At 44.0% G+C, this 17,939-nt stretch overlaps 1 protein-coding gene across 4 annotated transcripts; it reads right to left on the bottom strand.

Annotated features, from left to right (window-relative positions):
* Nucleotides 1-1,608: 1,608 nt before the first annotated feature.
* Nucleotides 1,609-17,328, bottom strand: tbc1d30 (TBC1 domain family, member 30). 4 transcript variants are annotated; one of them, XM_035620592.2, is made up of 15 exons: nucleotides 16,167-17,328; nucleotides 14,353-14,517; nucleotides 9,229-9,290; nucleotides 8,969-9,034; nucleotides 8,382-8,507; nucleotides 7,967-8,152; nucleotides 7,774-7,843; nucleotides 7,091-7,189; nucleotides 6,817-6,985; nucleotides 6,592-6,697; nucleotides 6,382-6,488; nucleotides 6,147-6,286; nucleotides 4,930-5,166; nucleotides 4,184-4,270; nucleotides 1,609-3,328 (listed from the first exon to the last, which is right to left on the bottom strand). In XM_035620592.2, the coding sequence occupies exons 1-15, from the start codon at nucleotides 16,738-16,740 to the stop codon at nucleotides 2,226-2,228; spliced, it is 3,297 nt and encodes a 1,098-aa protein (XP_035476485.2). In that variant the 5' UTR covers nucleotides 16,741-17,328; the 3' UTR covers nucleotides 1,609-2,225. The 4 variants fall into 4 exon arrangements, with proteins under 4 accessions (XP_035476485.2, XP_035476494.2, XP_035476503.2 ...); XM_035620601.2 differs by lacking the exon at nucleotides 4,184-4,270 and having other exon boundaries at nucleotides 16,167-17,323; XM_035620610.2 differs by lacking the exons at nucleotides 14,353-14,517; nucleotides 16,167-17,328 and adding an exon at nucleotides 11,343-11,840.
* Nucleotides 17,329-17,939: the final 611 nt, after the last annotated feature.

The raw sequence follows: 17,939 nt of genomic DNA, 5'->3' as shown, positions 1-17,939 counted from the left end.
CTTTTGGTATAATTAGACAAAAAAACATCTTATAACTAAGGTTACTGCCGACAGAAGGCTATAAAATATATATATATATATATATAAGGTTTTTAATTTAAAACACGTTACACAACACTGGTACAAATGTAAAATGTTTGATTTCCACTACGGCAAAAGCCGTCACATAAGACGGGTTTATTAAATAAATCAATAAATCTTATCTCAGGTCATTATATTTAGACATAAGTAATGTAAGCATTATGTAAATAAGTAATTATTAAGGTTAAAAAAAAAGACATTTTGCTAAGATAAAAAAAAAATGCTAAGATTTGCAAAAAACGGAAAACCCAGATAATAATGTGGACAACTGCAAAGATACTTCACGGCATGAGACATTTGTGGTGGCGGACAGATGTAGAGACTAAAATAAACATTAATAAAAATATTGAGGAAAAAAACAGAGGATTAATGGAGAGCACGTTGCCTACTGTGATGCATTCAATGGTGCCAGACAGGGTGGGTACAAATTTATTTTGGAATTATATCATAATCTTGGCTACTTTTTGAAACCTGTAGGCTTATTTTTCTCTTTAATCCTTTAAAATGACACAGTTTTTGTTCATAATTTGATCAGAACTCCACACGCAGATATGATATATACATATTATTAGACCCAGTGTGACTTAAACTTCTAGAGGATTTCCTGGTCTCAGATGTCCAACACGAATTAAGCGTCCGTAAATCCACCATGAGGAAAAAAAGACGCTGCAGAAGTTGCCCGGGAATCTTCACAATTTAACGATTTTCTTCAAATTCCAAGTGTTCCAGTGATACATGTCGGCACATTAGCGGGTTCACTGCCAACAGTAAATGCCAACAGCCAATTCGGCATATCTAATTTTCCAAAAATGAAAACAAATATTGTGCCCGGGGCTTTTTCCTGAACACATTTTACCTTGGTAACTTTTTTTTTAACAGCAACAAACTCAACTCTGAAAAAAACGACACTTACCGTCACAAGACTCTTCTGGGAACTTCTTCAGAAACTTCTCTGCTTTACTCCACAGGGAAGAACAATATCCTTATTCATTTTAAAACTCCTTTCACAAAGTGCGACCCATTTATTAATGTAAACAAAGATGGCGCAGAGAAGCGACCATGTTGTCGCGGTGCACCTGTCTTTACCTTCCCCCATTTTAGGATGCAGGAACCAGGAACCAGGAACCATACCTTTCCTTTTTTTGGGGGGGGTGGGGGGGTGGCACCTACTATATTGCAGCAGGACCCATACATCATCCACGGTAGGAACTTATAAAACGTCATTAATATGTAAGAGACTATTATCATTATTATTGATTCAATTGGGTTTTAAATGCTTGATTATTTTTGTTGTACACTTTTCGTAACGCGTCCTATAAAACCCGCAACAATTTGTCACTTCCGGCAACAATGTTTGTTTGGTCGGAACCTAAATTTTGCAACCTGGAAAAACATTTTAAAAAAATAAAAAAATTCCTCATCAATATCAACATTGATCATTTTTATAAGCGGCTAACGTGCTCTAATGTAGGAGGGGACACATGTTTCATATATTTTATTAAAAATAAAATTCACCAGTAGACAGAAAAGAAGAAAAAAAAACTTTTATGTTTGGGTATGTTTTGTTTTTTTGGACACATTCATACACAGACTACATTTTGATGTTTTCCTTTACATAAATTCTTTAGGATATATTTTTGCTTCTCGAGTGGTTACTTCTTTTAAATACACAACTGGATGTCTATTGTGTGATAATAGGAAGAAAGAAAAAAGTGTGATGTGAGAACAGAAGTAAAGCGTGTGTCTCCTCATGTGTCTGTACAGTAACTTAATGCCTCGACAAAGACATTTGTGACGAGTTGATCATTTACCTTCATGAATTGATTATGGTAAAGAAGGACCTGCATAGGCCATTGTAAAGGGCTCTACATTGCGACATCCAGCTTAAACACTAAACACACCATGAGGAAAATGTCGTCATACTTAACCGTCAACTTGTTCATTATTGTTTTTTCTTAAATGTGAATTTGTGAATTATTGAGGTGAACCACGAACTTCCCGCCTCACTTTTGAGAAATCAGGAAACGTTACATTTCCGGAACATTAAATAAGCCATGGGTTACTTTCTTGTTATGCAGGAGGCAACATGGTGTAATTATAGAATGATTATTCTTTTTAAATATCGTGTAACAATCTGAGGGGCTTCATCGCCTCCTGGTGGTGCCGGTGGAGGCGCCGCTACAGTTGAGGCTGCGGCCTAGGTGGGGGAAGTGCACGGTGGGCGTACGAGACGTGGGGCCGTAGAGGCCGAGGTTTCGCGCCGCGACTGATTTCCTGGGCTGCTTCACACTGGGGAACGGGGAAAAGACTTGGTGCTTCGGGCTGGCGGAGGTGGTGGTGAACGCCGGGGTCGACGGGGAGGAGGAGATTTGGGATTTGGAGGAAGACGAGGAGAGCGAGGGCGTGGAGGGGCAGGAGGTTTTGTAAAAGGTGGTGGAGGAGGTGGACAAGCAGGTGGCGGATGAGGAGGAAGGGAGGCGGTAGGTGGAGTCTGGTGTCGGAGTGGAGGGTGGCGTTGGAGAGTGCGATGATGGGACGGGGGAAGAAGAAGGGATGGAGGAGTGGTGAGGTGGAGGTGAAGCAGCGGAGGAGCCGGCGTTTCTCTGTGAGCCTGACGAGTCAGACTGTGTGTGTCTGTGTGAGGACAGTGGAGGAGGGAGAAGAGGGACCTCGGGTCGTGTATCTGAGGTCGGGTTCGACTCGTCCCCCAGAACCAGGGAGTCCAGCCGCACCACCACCTCCTCAACCTCTGCTGCTTTTGTCTCGTCTGCGACCCGCGGAGCCTCTTCACATACAGACCCGGTAACAGACGCATCAGGAGACGGAGAAACGGAGGCGTCACACTCGTCGTTCTGCTCCTCACCATCATCATTTTCCTCAATCTTCCTCCCCTCTTCACCCTCTAATCTCTCCGACCCTCCTCCCTCATCATCTCCTTCCCTTTCCTCCGAATCTCCAAAGCCCAGCTGTGCTCGAGCCCTGGCTACGTTCCTCCGATGAACCCGGACGTGGGCGCGCCAGGGTGACCCGCCTCCTCCGGAGCTGCCCGGACATCCGGTGCTCGGGGAGCCCTGACCCTGGGACAGAGGGGCAGAAGGTCGAGCCTCCAGTAGCGTGGTTGTGCCGGCGGACGACAGTTTGGACCCCCGGGGACCTTCACGTGGTTTGCGACCCAGAAGGAGGTGGTTGACCACGGTGCTGGACGAGTTGAGCTGGGAGGCGAGGACCCGGGTGGCGGGGCACTTGTCTGGATGGAGGGTGAAGGGTAAAGGGACAAAGACAAAAAAAAGGCTTTACGCATAAAACAATGAGGCGACATTTTCAAAAACATTTTAACTGATTAATGTTCTTTTGATTTCACCGATTTAACATTCTGTTTAACTACTAACTCACTACTTGTTTCAACAGTAAACTAAAGACAGAAATTATCTTTGTCCATTTTGTCCACTGTTGCCAAAAGCAGACACCAGAGGGCGCCTGACTTTTATTTATTTATTCTTTTTCATCTGAGGATTTATCCATCAAGCTTCTCGCTGACTAAGACAGTTTCTGAATTATTGGTTGAGTACATCATCATTTCCCTCTAAAAAAAATGAAAATAAACATTATGAAATATGCACAAGTATTTCTTGGCCGTTTCCCAGTGACCTTGTTAATGTAAACATGACTTCACCAAAGCGGATTGCGGATTGCAGAATGTGTGTGTGTGTGTGTGTGTATTTGAAGGCCGAACAACATCAGATCTGGCTGTAATACTGTTACACAAGCCCGTGACATCGTGTGTTAGTGGGACGGAGCAGCTGCAACAGTCAGAAACCAAGAGTTTGTTAGTGAAGGTTAGTAAAAGGAAAAACTCCCAAAAAGCCAAAGAAACATTGAATCATCTGTTTGACATTAAAAACAAATGTCAAATGTTTCCCAAAAACCCCAAGATGATGATTTGTTTTGTCCACACACCAAAGATGTTCAGTTTACCGTCATAGAGGAGCAAAGAAACCAGAAAATATTCACATTTAAGAATCTGAAATCAGAGAATCAGTAGTGACCCTAAAATCAAAAACCCAGAACACCCAGTGACTCAGAATGGTTCCGACGTCAGTACCGTCGGCTCGCTGGTCGCTACCGTCGACGGGTTTGTTGGGACTCTCCAGAAGAATTCCTGGACTTGTGGGGACGTCACGTCCAAGTCCTGCGTGTCACACGTCATTGTCAAACATCCAACTTTCTCTCGTGTGTGTGTGTGTTATCATTGCTCTGCCCCCTTCATGCCTATCAAAGAAATTCTGATGCTCATAAATGTATTAGTATTGTGAATATTTTCTGTTGCCATGGTATCAATAGCTCTGTCAGTGGGAACTTGAATTAAACTTTTTCCATTTAAAAGTATTTTTTAATGACAAGGATTTAAACAATACAAGCTACTATCTCAATATTCTATTGGATATTTTGATTTGACAGAATTTTAAAGAAAGACGTTTGTTATATTTTCGTACAATAAATCACTGCAGCCTAAAGAAGCAGGGTTATCATATCCTAAAACATACATAGATTGTTTTATTTGCCCTTATATAAAAATCGATATTATAAAACTACTTAAGACTAATGTCCATTCATAATAAAGTGATTTTTACGTGAATAGAATTACTATATTTCCACCTAGTTAAAAAAAGAAAATGTAGTTAGCGTAATGATGCTTGACTTATTTCACGTGACATAATACAATACAAAGTAGATTTTAGAAATCTTGCTGCTCCCTTTACGTCACCACTGAAGCTTTAAAAAAAAATATGCAAAAAGACGATGATTAATAAAGCTCTGACGACTCTCACTCTCGCCCCCCCCCCTCACCTGTGCGTATGTACAGCTGCATGGCCTGTTGCTGCTGCCGCCTCTTGATGCGCGTGTACTGCTTCTTCAGGGCGTAGATGTCGGTGCTCATCCTCTCCGTCATCATGCTGTTGATGGCCGCTTGATGCTCCGCCCTGGCTCCTCCTCCTCCTCCACCGACGCCGTTGCTGCCTGCCCCACCGGCTCCCACCGCGCCCGGGGTCAGCGCCGCGAAGTTCCCCTGCTCCGATCGCTGGTCTGGAGGTGGAAGAAAAGGTTCAGGGCTCTCGTGTCATGTTTTTTTTTTTCTACATGTTCCTCGCTTCTGTGGTGACAGAGGAAGAATTGATACATTTAGGAGATTGAGGTCAACGGGCTTTGGTTCCAAAAAAAAATTGTAAGATTCCAGCAGAATACATGAATCCGACAAAATCCAATGTGCCTTTTTTTTAGGTCTTTTAAAGCTCCTTTTCTTACTTATTTCACCCAATTCAACTTCCATCCTCTTAATCAAGATCAGCTACCAGAAAAATGAAGAAAGCCTCTTGATGCTCATCTAAAGAAGATGAATGAATATCTGGTTATATCTATGTTGTATTTCATTTTCTTGAAATGTATTTTCATGAAACTCCTGTTTCTTACCACTGACGACAACATCGACGTTTAAAGACGAGGTAGAAATTTATTTGTAACGATGTTGGACATTTACTTGACAGCATTTCTGTTTGTTTTCACTTTAGCTTCTCTAGAAAATGGTCAGAAAGTTATTTTTCTTTCATGTTATTAGCGGTTCCTTCTGCTTTGACTGCTGCTGCTGCTGCAAAAAAAAAAAATCTGACCGTGCAGCACAGATCGTGTAATTCACTGTAAAGTCCTGCGACAGCTGCTCGTCTTAACTCCTTTGCTGTAATTCTACGGATGTCTCTGTGGTTCCGATTTTATTGATGTTCGTCTTGCGATCTTCCCTTAAGAGTGAACCAAGTTGAATCGCTTTTTTAAATCTCTCTCTCTCTTGAGTGTGACGACTGCTGCGGCTTCAGATCTTTAAACTAAATCCCTGAAGCTAAGAGTCGTTGAAGGGGTTGGACGAAGTTGTGATTTGTCTGAAGGAAACAGCAGAGATGGAGTTCCTACTCAGAGCCGAATCGGGGGGGGGGGGAACATGAGGATTTGGGAAACCACCCGGCTGCTGTCTCTGTTAAAGTCTCTGCGGGCGAACGTTTAAATCCTGCACTGACCTTTCAGATGTCTCTGGTACCTCTGCAGCTCGGGGGCCAGCAGTCCCCCCAGGGGCCCCAGGCAGCCGAGCGCAGTCACCACGGCGTCTTCGTCGTCCATGTCGGCGTCGTCGTCGCTCTCCCAGCTGCCCAGACCGCCGCTGGAACCAGACAATTATCACGTGGTCCTCCTTCTTGTTTTGTGACTAACATGATATATATTTCTGCAGTAATGACGCGCAGCGTTGAAACGAACCTTCCGTTGGATTTGACGGCGGTGGGGAACGGGGTGATGTTGTAGGTGTATTTCTCTCTCAGCTCAGCCAGCTGAGGGAAGGGAAACACCGCCATGGAGTAAACCTCCTGACAGACGGAGAAGAGGAGGAGGAGGAGGAGGGGAGAGAAAAATGACGTTGATGAGACATATTTCACAAAGTGTGAGGTGCAGTTTCGGCTCATCTCGTACCTGCATGAGTTCGGCGGGATCCATGAGGTTGTGCTCCAGCATCTCCTGAGTGAGTTGTCCCATGGTGCTGTAGAACTCGTCGGCCGTCTGACAATACTCGATCCTCCTGGAGAGACGAGAGTTTAGAAGACGTGAAAATAAGGACGGGAGTGGAGAGAGACAGAGAGAGAGACATGGAAAGATAATAATGAGCTGCTTTTATTTAAGCAGCTGGTCCGCTCGTACTCTCCCAGTCTCTCCCAGATGGCGAGGGCGACGCGGAACAGCACCTCCGAGCCCTCGAAGAAGACCGAGTCCCAGATCTTGAGCACGGTGGCGGCCGGCAGGCAGGTGGCGAACATGGTGAGGAACCACTGCATCGTGAAGACGTTGGTGAGCGGCGGCTCGTAACTGCCTGAGAGAAGCAGACGGACAATCGCGTAACACACTTCTTCCACCTGGTAAAAGTAAAAAGGTGAAAAATGACTTTCAGCGACGATGACATGTCCTGGATTTGTACCTCCGGCGTCTCTGTTGGCTGCTTTCTGCAGGTGGTGGAGGTGCTGCGAGAGTCGGGGCAGCTTCAGACGCAGCAGGTCTCTGAACACGGCCATGTCCACTGACGGGAGGAGATAGACCGGTCAGATATTAAACGTGACGACCGATCGAGGCTCAGGTCGTCAGGTACTGGAGATGTTTTATTGTGTGGTTTAACTGTAAATGTTCAAAGGTCTTTTTCCAGCTTTTCAACTTTTCTCTCAACGACCACATCTTTTCACCTCCTGAATCCAAAATCAATTTTCATAATCAGCGATTCTGACAATTATTTGCCTGATTATTTGACTCATACTATTAGAAAAATATAAAACTAATAGATATCCATTTTCTGCAATCTACTTTGCTTCTGTAAATGCCTACGTCTCCCCATTGTGTGACGCATAAAGGAAAATCTCATCTTATCATATCTAGAAAATGCTCATCACATCTCCCAGAGCCCGACTTGATACATTTTAAGTGTTTTTTTTGTGTAATTAGTAGTCAAAAACTAAAATATATTCTATTCGCCATCATAGAATATGAAGAAAATCAGCAAGTGGCGACTGGAACCACAATATTTTTACCTTAAAAATTTGACAATGACAAAAAAGCCAAAAAATATATAACAATTTAAATAAATTCTGTCTTGTTGTCTTGTGTGTTTACCTGACAACGCTCGAAGATTGTTGGCAAAGTAACTCTCTGGCAGCACTTTGTCGATCAGGTAAATCATCACCTGAATAGAAAAATAAGGAAAAATAAAGCTCCAACATCATTCACAGGACATGAAACAACAATCATCTCAATCCGCAGGACGTCATACAGTAAAATATCTTCACTTATCAGCGGGTGCGTGTACCTTGAGTGCGTCGCTCTCGTCGCCCTCGGTAACCTCCAGGATGAGAGCGGCGAGGACGTTGAATCCTTGGCAGTAGCCCACAGCTTTGTTCCAGCGGGCGTAGGCGAGCAGCACCCTCTTCAGCACCACCCTGTCCTGCTCCCCCTCCTGGCCGCAGTAGGAACTGCAGCCCGTCCTGTGCAGGTCCTGGACACGAGGAGACGAGACAGAGGTAATGTGTATGGATTATTTTATTACAGAGACAAAGCATTAACTCTGACGGAGACAAGGAGACAAACACAGAGAGGCAGACGAATGGACTTTGGCCGGTCGATGGAAACACTGAGTCACTGAGAAAAGGAAACAAAGAGCTCTCGTTTTTCCATGATGCATCGACTCTGCACGTCATGAGCAAACGCGGCTCCTCCGTCGTTACCTTGACGATTTGGATGCCGAGTGAGTCGTCGTCGGGGTTGCTGCGCTCATTGAAGGCGAAGCGGAGCGTCTTGTCCCAGTCGATGGAGATGCTGTGGAGGTACTGGTCTGCTAACGTGAGCCAGACCTGCAAAGATAAAAGACATGAACAGTAGCATCACGAGAGAGTGAGAGGCTCCTCTCGTTTCCTAGCGACTCGTTTTTTGTTTTGAGACGTGTGATGATGATGAGTTGGAGCGTTGTGGACAAAGTGCGCCTGCATCTTGTTCTTTTTTAGACGATGTCGTCTCTCTGAAGACCGGTGACAAGACAACGTTTTCTTCTGAAGTAATTCATCGCTTCGTTTTTACAAAAAAAAAAACCCCTCTGGGATCAAACCAAGCAGAGAAACGTACAAGGTCTCGTTCATCGAAATGTCTAATAGATATTTCTGGTCCCAACCAAAGCAACAGCCGTGGATTTGTGTCCCAGAGTTCACAATAGAGCTGCTGGCTGAAGCATTCACATTGATCTGCATTCCCTGTGAGGCTCGTTGAATTAGCAAAGAACAAGAAACACAAAGTCATATACTGAGTTAAAGTTACAAACCCTTTTCCTCCATTCCTTCGGTATCCCGGTCGAAAGCCTCGCCACCGCTTTGAGGGCGTCGTACCACTGCAGGGAAGAAAAACAGTTTTACTTTACCAGCACACACTCACCACTGAGGCGTGACCTTCATAATGAAATATTAATGCATGAAGAGAAACGATAAGATAAGTTAATTGAGCAATATCTCATTCGCAGATATACAGTGTCCGACAAACTGGGGTCTCCTGCTGGAACCTGTCGGAGACGGAGGAGCAGCTCACCTGCTGGAAGCCATTTTTCCCCAGCGACGGTTCAATGGTAAACTTCAGCCTCGTGTCGACTCCTGCGAACAAACGGAAACATTCGGTTTGAATAATACTACTTATATGATTTCATACCGAGGGGGAGTTCCTCCGACCAACAGGTCAAAAAAACCTGACCGCCTCTTTTCCTTCAACTGTAGAGCTTTTGGCTCAGATCATTCAATATCATTAAATCAATAAAATCATAAATATATCATAGGGAGGGAGTTGGTTCACCGTGGTTCAAAACATCATTGGTTGAAAAAAAATAGTATAACATCACACCGATGATTCATAATTAAGAACTATAGATAGACACAGACGCTGAACATGATTTGTTCAAAGGTCAGTGAACTCATCATGATCATATTGCATAATCAGCCAATAAAGGAGTCCAAACACCGGAAGTTGTTTAGTTTTTTTTAACTACTAAGGGATCTACTGAGGTGTTTACATGTGTTTGACCGACTCTGCCCGATGATATAAGAAGATTTAAAGCCGCAGATGTGATGATTTAATCGGAGTTCGAGTCGCTGTCCACTGCCTCGTGGTGCTGAATTCGCTTCAACCGGGAAACCGCGTGAAATCTCGTTGGCACGTGAAACTTCTCAAGAGAGAATATTCGAACACGCTCCCTCCTCATCCCTCCTCATCCCTGCTCATCCCTGCTTCCCCCCGAAAGACCACACGGAAATTAGATTCTGATCTGGAGTGAAGAGGGGGAAAGTCTTTCGACATGTTTGGGCTCTGGGCCGGAGAACGAGCTCCGAGCGCAGCGGCCATTTCTCCTCTTCCTCCTCCTCCTCCTCCTCCCCGAGTCTCCGGAGAATCGACCGCTTCCGATTACAAAGTACACTTCTTCTTCTTCTTCTCTTCTTGTCTCCAATAGAATAGAATAAAAGACAGAGTGTGTGTTTGACCTGCTCCTCGCTCCTCCTCTGCGCCTCCTCTGCCCTGCGCCATGCTGCATGTCCCTGAGCCGAGAGGATTAGCGCGGAAACAACCCTCCCACTTCCCGTCCCCTCTCACGGATTAGTGTCGACTGACACAAAGGTTCGAGACCCCGGAGGACCAACCGCCATCACCACGAGGCACAGATTCATTTTCTCAGCTGAAATTAAACCAGACAGGTGGAGGACGGATGGATGGAATCTGTTCATTCAAGATGCCCTGTTGCATTACATCACCATAACAAAAAATATGTATAGAATATATAACCAGAAAAGTTATTTTTTTAACCTCTTCCCTTTTTCTTTTTGTTAGAAATCAATTGGATCAATCGATCAGTATTGATAGACTACAGTGCAATATACATTAGTGTGAAGATCCATCAGCTTAAATAAATTATGAGTTTAAAAATAACTTCAAATGTATATATATGTATAAATACATATATATATATATATATATATATATATATATATATATTAAAAACAGCTAAAGTCCATATAAAAAATATCTAGAGGTATAAAATCAATGCAGGACTCCCATGTATTGTTACTGTATGCGTTATTTCTTCAAACGGTATGTGCACATTCCAGGGACAGTACAAACTGCAGTGCAACATCTGGTGTGTTTTTTTTGTACAGTGCATCCAACAATGTGTGAGAAGTGAAGTCATGAAGTGAGTGTGCAGCGGCCACACCTGAATCTAATCCATCACTGTATCATCGTATGCTCTGATGATGAGGATGATGATGACGATTTACTGGATGTTCAACACGCAATCGGATCGACAGGAGCTCATCTGAGTCCTTAATTATTATAATAATTAAAGCAAAATAAAGTGATTTTTTCAGCTGACAATCTCAACAGCCAATGAAAATGGTATGTGTACTGGTACATATATCACCTTATATTGGGCAAATAATTACCTAAAAATCTTATTGGGACTCTATAATTTAACAATTGTACAATGCAATCTGCTTTAAAATGGCTTTTGAAAGTATTAAGGGAAATAAACAATTTATAGGGCAGTAGCCGCTGCGCAAATGCCCACATATATATATATATATATTGTTTACAGCCCATTTCCATTTTCTTCTCCAAATCACAAGCACACATATGATGCAGTGTGACGTCACGCGTGTCACCTGGCTCCAAGGTGCAGAGCAGCCGCGGCGCGCTCCTGGAGATGCCGTTGCGCTTCTTCAGCACGTTGCTGATGATGTTGCCGACCCCTCCCGAGCCCTGCAGCTGCTGCTGCTGCTGCTGCTGCTGCAGCCGCTGCCTGGTGCCCGCCCTCGGCCTGGGCCTCCGGCCGGCGGCGGCGGAGAGCCGCTCCTGCCTCATCGGGGGAAGGACACCGAGTCCGCTCGGCTCGATCAGCTCATCGCTTTCACCGGCACCGCGCTGATGATGCTCCGAGACGCGTTGCTCCAAAATATAATCGATTAAGCTCTTCCGGTGACGGTTTGTCCCCCCCCCCCCCGGACCTTTCAGGTCATCGTCCACGCTGCTGCTGCTCCAGGAAGACACGAATCCAAGCGACGACTCGAATATTGAAATACGATTGAGCAAAAACGGTTTCCGTAAGTAAAGTGCTGCTGGTGCTGATGCTGTAGCCTCTACACCTCCTCCTCCTCCTCCTCCTCCGGTGCAGCGTCACCGGGAGGAGGAGGAGGAGGGAGGGGGGAGGCAGAGATGCGGTATAGGATGGTGGGGAGGCACGTGGGGGAGGAGACAGAGGGATGAGGTAATGGTGGAGGAGAGGATTTAAAAAAAAAATTTGGGTTGCCCAGCTCATACAAATATGTTCTGTATATATATATATATAGACAGGAATAAATAATAACTAATTTGGCTGAAACTCTGACCGTGAGATTGAGACTAAACGACCTTCATGCACATCAAATATTTTATTTTTCTAACATTTAAAAAAAACAAAAAAACATGCCACGACAAAGTCCCACTGGATCTTATGGCTCATGAAGTGGTTCAGCATTTGATTTTTCTCACCTGCAGCCAAATAAGAATAACTAAAATCTGGGACAAGTTAGATCGTCTCCTCAGCGGCGGCAACCAGAGTTTTCTCGTTATCCGTTACTCTGTCGATCATTTATTCTGTTCCATTCAGTTTAAAAGCAAAACATTTTCACTTTACAAAAGATGTCAAACAGAGAGAATCAGTGTGAGAGGTAAATATTTGCCGTTTCTGCTTCAGGAACAACTTTAATGATTCATGATCAATATCTAATATCAAAATGTCACTCAACCCTGGGGAGTAAACGAAAAGCTGAATCTAGAAGTTTATTGTTGACAATTTCACCGTTTCTACCCAAAGTTGAGCTGCGTGAAACACTGACCATGTACTGGAAATAATGGCACAGTCAGGCCATAAACCTCACATGTAAATGCCTTATTCTAATAATAATATTAATAATAATAATGCAAAACACCCGTGTGTAATTGTACACCCTACCTCCATGTGAGCCAGAAGGCTGCATGTTGAAAGAAGGACACAGTTAAAAAATGAAAAAGCAAAAGTAAATAACATGCACCAAGTTAAAGGGTCGAGACTTAGTGACATCTAGTGGTGACGTTGCATATTGCAGCCACCTGGAACCCCCCTCGACCTCAACTCTGGATGAGGTCGAATTGTCAAATTGTCTTTGGAAGTTTCCTAAATCTTGACGTGACCCGGAAGTATTTGATCAGCAGTCATTATGAGAGCTGTTCGGATTCTCTAAATGCTTAGGAAAGGAGCTTCAATGCGTCCCTAGGAGAAATAGACGGCCCACAATTCATTGCGGCAGCGATATTTAGGTGACATACCATGCACGGACGTAAACGATTCAATCTGAAGAAGTAGAAGAGTATGAATATGACCCAGAAGAGACGCACGTCATCATGTCAGTAACTGTTGCCGATGAATCATTTACATCTGATGTCACACGTTGGTAAAACACTAAAAACATGCTGATGGAGCCGCTGCGTTTTTTGTAGTCCATCTTCGGAAATGTGTAGTTTCACCACGGCACACGCACGTCAATAACATCCGCCGCCGCGTGATGATGTAGTTTGGTGATAGTCGAATTTGATTCTCTGAGCAGTGCTGTCGGCTTTTCCTAAGTCCTATCAGTCCTCCTTTACACCTTTCCTTGACCTTATGACGTTTTCCACTGAGGTCAAGGAATAGTAGATAGGAAGGACAATTCGACCTCACCCTCTGTCTTTCCAGTGGAGAGACATGGTTTGGTTTGTCCGTCCTGGGCTACCGTAGAAACATGGCGACTGACTCTGCTCCTGATGTAGATATACTGTAAAAGAGCTCATTCTACGCTAACAAAGACATAAATATGAATATAAATAAATTCCCTTTTCTGCCGGGAGATGCACCTAAATCTTACACACTGGACCTTTAACTGTTTCAGGACAATGATATTGATTTAGATCTGTTGTTATACAAAGTTTTTGAATTTCCTGTATATATATATTCAAATATGAGATTACTATTACAAACATCTCTTACATAACACAACGTTCAGCTGAAGTATGGAGACCGGGATAAGAAAATGAACAATACAATTTCTCACGAGACTTGAACTTTGGGCCACACAGTCCACTATGTAAATTCAAATCAGTAATAATTTTCATACTAGCACATGATACGACGACTAGTACGTTGCGATGCATTTTGCACTTTGACGTTATTTATACACGTGTTTTACTCTGTGGTTTAAGCCTGTAGTTGGTTCGCAGAGACCTGTATTCAATATTTTTGCAAATATGACATAAGAGAAATATATTTGTGCTCGATTGAAAATACAAAATTTAAAGAGGCTTTAAAAATTTTGATTTTAGGGGAATTAAAGTGGATCAGAAGGGAAAAAAAAGAAACGTTTTGTTTGTGCTGCCTATTTTGCTTCTATTTAAAAATATAAAAAGATTTATATATTGATATTTTAGTTAAACCATTAACTTTATCATTAATAGTGACTATAAATTGGAATAAATTACAAATACAACCAAATAAATGGGAGTTGAATTAAAAAAATAAACATTTATTTGACCTGAAATGTGAAATATATATTTCAGATATATCGGTCGGGGTCCAGTTAAAGTAGTATTAAAGCAAAGCGAAGACTGTGAATAAACTCTTACGTCTTTTCTGCGAGACGGCCTGGAGACACGCCGTGATGATGTCGTAGTTCTTCTGCAGCTTGTGACAGAGTCGGTCTCGTCTCTTCAGCTGGCGGAGCAGCTTGGCCGACTGCAGCGCCGAGCGATACTTCACCTCCTGGATGATCGACCTCAGCTCCTCGGGGGCTGGAGGAGCAAAAATGGAAGAAAGAAAGATGGTGAACACGGAAAAAACATCAAAGCTTAATCATCGGAGGCAAACTTTACTTCTAGTGTTGAGAAGTCTGGAAAAAGCGGGAATTAAAACTAATCTCCCACTTAGAAATATCACATCAACAAGTTAAAACTCTGCATGTCCGACATTTTCTACGAGCACATGAACGCATCTGACATTTTTACGCTAACAGAAATATTTATAGATTAATGCAATAATCACACGAGCTGCGTGATATGTCAATTGATAAAATGACAATATTCTAATCTATAAATGTTTAAAATTAATATTTGTTTGACCAAAACATTGTACAAACAGTTAAACATAAAGTTTAGTGTTTCTCAGAAATGCACATTGACCCATATTTGGAAAAAAAAAAACCTGTTTCAGAAACACAACAGGGACAGATAATTATTCATGCACGTGTGTCTTAAAATATGACATGTTCTGAATAAAGCCACTTGATTTAGTTTGGACGAACATGTGACCGTCTGGTTTTTCCCGAGCCGCGGGCGAAGAGCGGGAATGAAAACCAGAGCACCAGCGTCACCACACGAAAACACAAACGCTTCTCCCGTTTGGAGAAAAGATCTGCTCGCTGTGACACAGTTTAAAATCTGGGACAAAACAGAAAGAAAACTCAGACACGAGGAGGTCAAAGGTCAGCCAACCGGCAGATCCTGGAGCAAGACATTATCTTCCCCGAAGGAAACTTCACGCCAGTTGTGTGATCATTACTTTATTAGTTTGCTTAATATACGACAGGTTTAAAGCTCTAACGACACATTCAGCGACAGCGGTCACAAGTTCTCTTCCTCTAGGGTGCCGACACTCACACATTGTTTTACTTTGACCGGGTCTCTCTCGTGTGTGTGTGTGTGCGTGCGTGCGTGTGTGTGTAAGGCAAACAGGGAAACTCACAGACCCGGGCTGCGTCTACTGGAAGATTCCACTGTGACAGAGGAAACAATGGCAGCGTGGCGGCGCTCACAGAAACGTGCCTTTCAAGACAGTCGGCGACGCACTAATCCTCCTCCTCTGTGTGTGTGTGTGTGTGTTTGTGTACGTAAAGGTCTCCGCACACCTTCCTCTGACATCTGATCTCACTGAACCATCATTGACAAGCTCCTTCTTTTGAATGAATGTCAGACCCCTGTCGCTTTAAGTCTCATTTTTTTTTTACGTTTTCCTAAAAGAAACAGTGTAATCGTGCAGCTGCGACTGGTTTGACCTCACTAGGCAGATCAGGCATCAGCCAGATATCACCGCTGCACATTTGATTTGGATTCTCTATGTCACGGTCATAATGCAATTCAGTTATTTCTGCTACTGTATACAATAGATGGCACTGACTCGAGTATATGAGTATACTTATATTATATTTAATTATCAGGAGGGAAAGATGGGTAGAGAATCAACTGGAAGAGGAAATGGAGAGTTGGACTTTTGTGTTTTTTAATATAATAATATACACTAAAACTGTTCAAGCTAATCAATGCCAAATTAAGTAGAACTTTGTTTTGCATATTTTTTTTGTTTTTTAGCATCCACATTGATGATGTCGTTGTAAACGCCTGCTGAGGCCCCCTGACCCCTGACCCCAACCCCCGGGCCCCCTCACCTTTCTGGGCCAGGTAGTTGACCTGGTGCCGCCTGGTGTGCTTCTCCTGGAGCTCCTGCAGGAAGCTGGAGCCGGAGTTGCTGCGGCCCAGGAACGCGTCCGAGCCGGACGCCTCGGTGGAGCTGTCCCAGCTGTCCACGTGCCTGCGGCCGCCGCCGCCGCCGCACGTCTCGTACAGCTCGACCAGCAGGCAGTCGACGATGGAGCTCCTCGCCGCTCGCAGTCCGTCGCACTGGGACTCGGAGTCGCTGTCCCCGCCCCCCCCGCCGCCGCCGGTGGTGGTGGTGGTGGTGGTGGAGTAAGTGTCCCGGTGGTGGCTGGCAGCGGGAGGAATACCAGTGACGGTGCCGGGCGGAGCTCCGTGCACTCCGGGGACCTCCCGCTGCGGCCGCCGACCCGGAGGTGACGACGTGTCGCCTGGCGGCGTCGGCGGTGCCTCTGCGGTGCTCGTCCACCGCTGGAAGCCGCAGAAGTCGTCCTGCCGGCGGGCGGCGGAGGTGACGAAGGCGCCGCCGCATGATATGTCCACTTCCAAAAGTTGTTCGCTCGCGTTCGCTCCGAGCTCCGACGTCATTTCTTCTTCTGCGTGCGAACAGAGTAGATTAAATTAACGTCGACATGTTTTATAAATATCAACTGGAAGAGTGTGTCTGCTTCCGGAGCGTGACATTCCTCCGCCGAAAGGTAGAAACTCGTCCAACTTCTTTTTTCTTTTTGAGTTTCCTTCCTCTGTTCCGGACTCGTTCCCTCCCCCTCCAGGATGGAGCAGCCCACTCCGGTTCAGCAACTTCCCCGCGAGTCGCGGAACTTTCTCTCCAGCAGGTGGACCGGCGACAGGTGGAATCAAGGTGCAACGGGCTGCTGCTGCTGCTGCTGCTGCGTTGACCAATCAGAGAAGAGCCGAAAAAAAATATCGACCAATCCGCGTTCACTTTGTAGGACAATGCCAGGAAGTAGCTAACGCACCGTCCGTGTTATATTAAATGTGACATTCAATAAAAACAACATTGGACACCGTGTTAATATGAAATCAAAATTACAATCCCCGCGAGCCGCGGAACTTTCTCTCCAGCAGGTGGACCGGCGACAGGTGGAATCAAGGTGCAACGGGCTGCTGCTGCTGCTGCGTTGGCCAATCAGAGAAGAGCCGAAAAAAATATCGACCAATCAGCGTTCACTTTGTAGGACAATGCCAGGAAGTAGCTAAGGCACCGTCCGTGTTATATTAAATGTGACATTCAATAAAAACAACATTGGACACCGTGTTAATATGAAATAAAAATTATAATATGCTTTACCACCTCCCCTAGATCTGTATATGTTCATTAGTTAGTTAGTAAGTTAGCTCGTTTTTTTTTGTTTTTTTTGTTACATAAGACATATATCTACGCATATTGTATTGTGTACTGCAATTAGTTGTTGCTTATTGGATAATGCAATATATCAGCATTAAGCTAATATCGCCCATTTATCAGTCATCAGTCCATTTATCGCCATGGTTGATTTATCAAAGTTTTTTTAAAAACTTGAAAATTTGATTGGATTTATCATTTTCAATAATATAGACAATTCTCAAATTTAAAAAACTGTAAAAACATTGTTATTTGGGGAGTTTGTTGGAAAAAGCACCATTTGAGATTGCTGTCTAATAATAATAGAGTGGAAAACAGTTGTCTATTCTAATATTCTCTATATTTTTATGGCAGAAATTATTTTTTATTAGCTGAAAAACTAACTACAACAATCCAGTAATAAGACTTAGTTTAGTAACTA

The sequence above is a fragment of the Scophthalmus maximus genome, chromosome 12 (assembly GCF_022379125.1).
Source record: "Scophthalmus maximus strain ysfricsl-2021 chromosome 12, ASM2237912v1, whole genome shotgun sequence".
NCBI classification, from domain to species: domain Eukaryota; kingdom Metazoa; phylum Chordata; class Actinopteri; order Pleuronectiformes; family Scophthalmidae; genus Scophthalmus; species Scophthalmus maximus.
Note: the sequence above shows the minus strand (reverse complement) of the source record. Positions and strands in the feature narration are given on the sequence as shown.

Coding starts and splice junctions, on each gene's coding strand:
- tbc1d30 (XM_035620592.2), bottom strand. CDS start 16,740: ATGACGTCGGAGCTCGGAGCGAACGCGAGCGAACAACTTTTGGAAGTG. Junction 6,489..6,591: donor ATCCCGCCGAACTCATGCAG/GTACGAGATGAG, acceptor TCCGTCTGTCAG/GAGGTTTACTCCATGGCGGT. Junction 4,271..4,929: donor GCAGCTGTACATACGCACAG/GTGAGGGGGGGG, acceptor TGTGACACGCAG/GACTTGGACGTGACGTCCCC.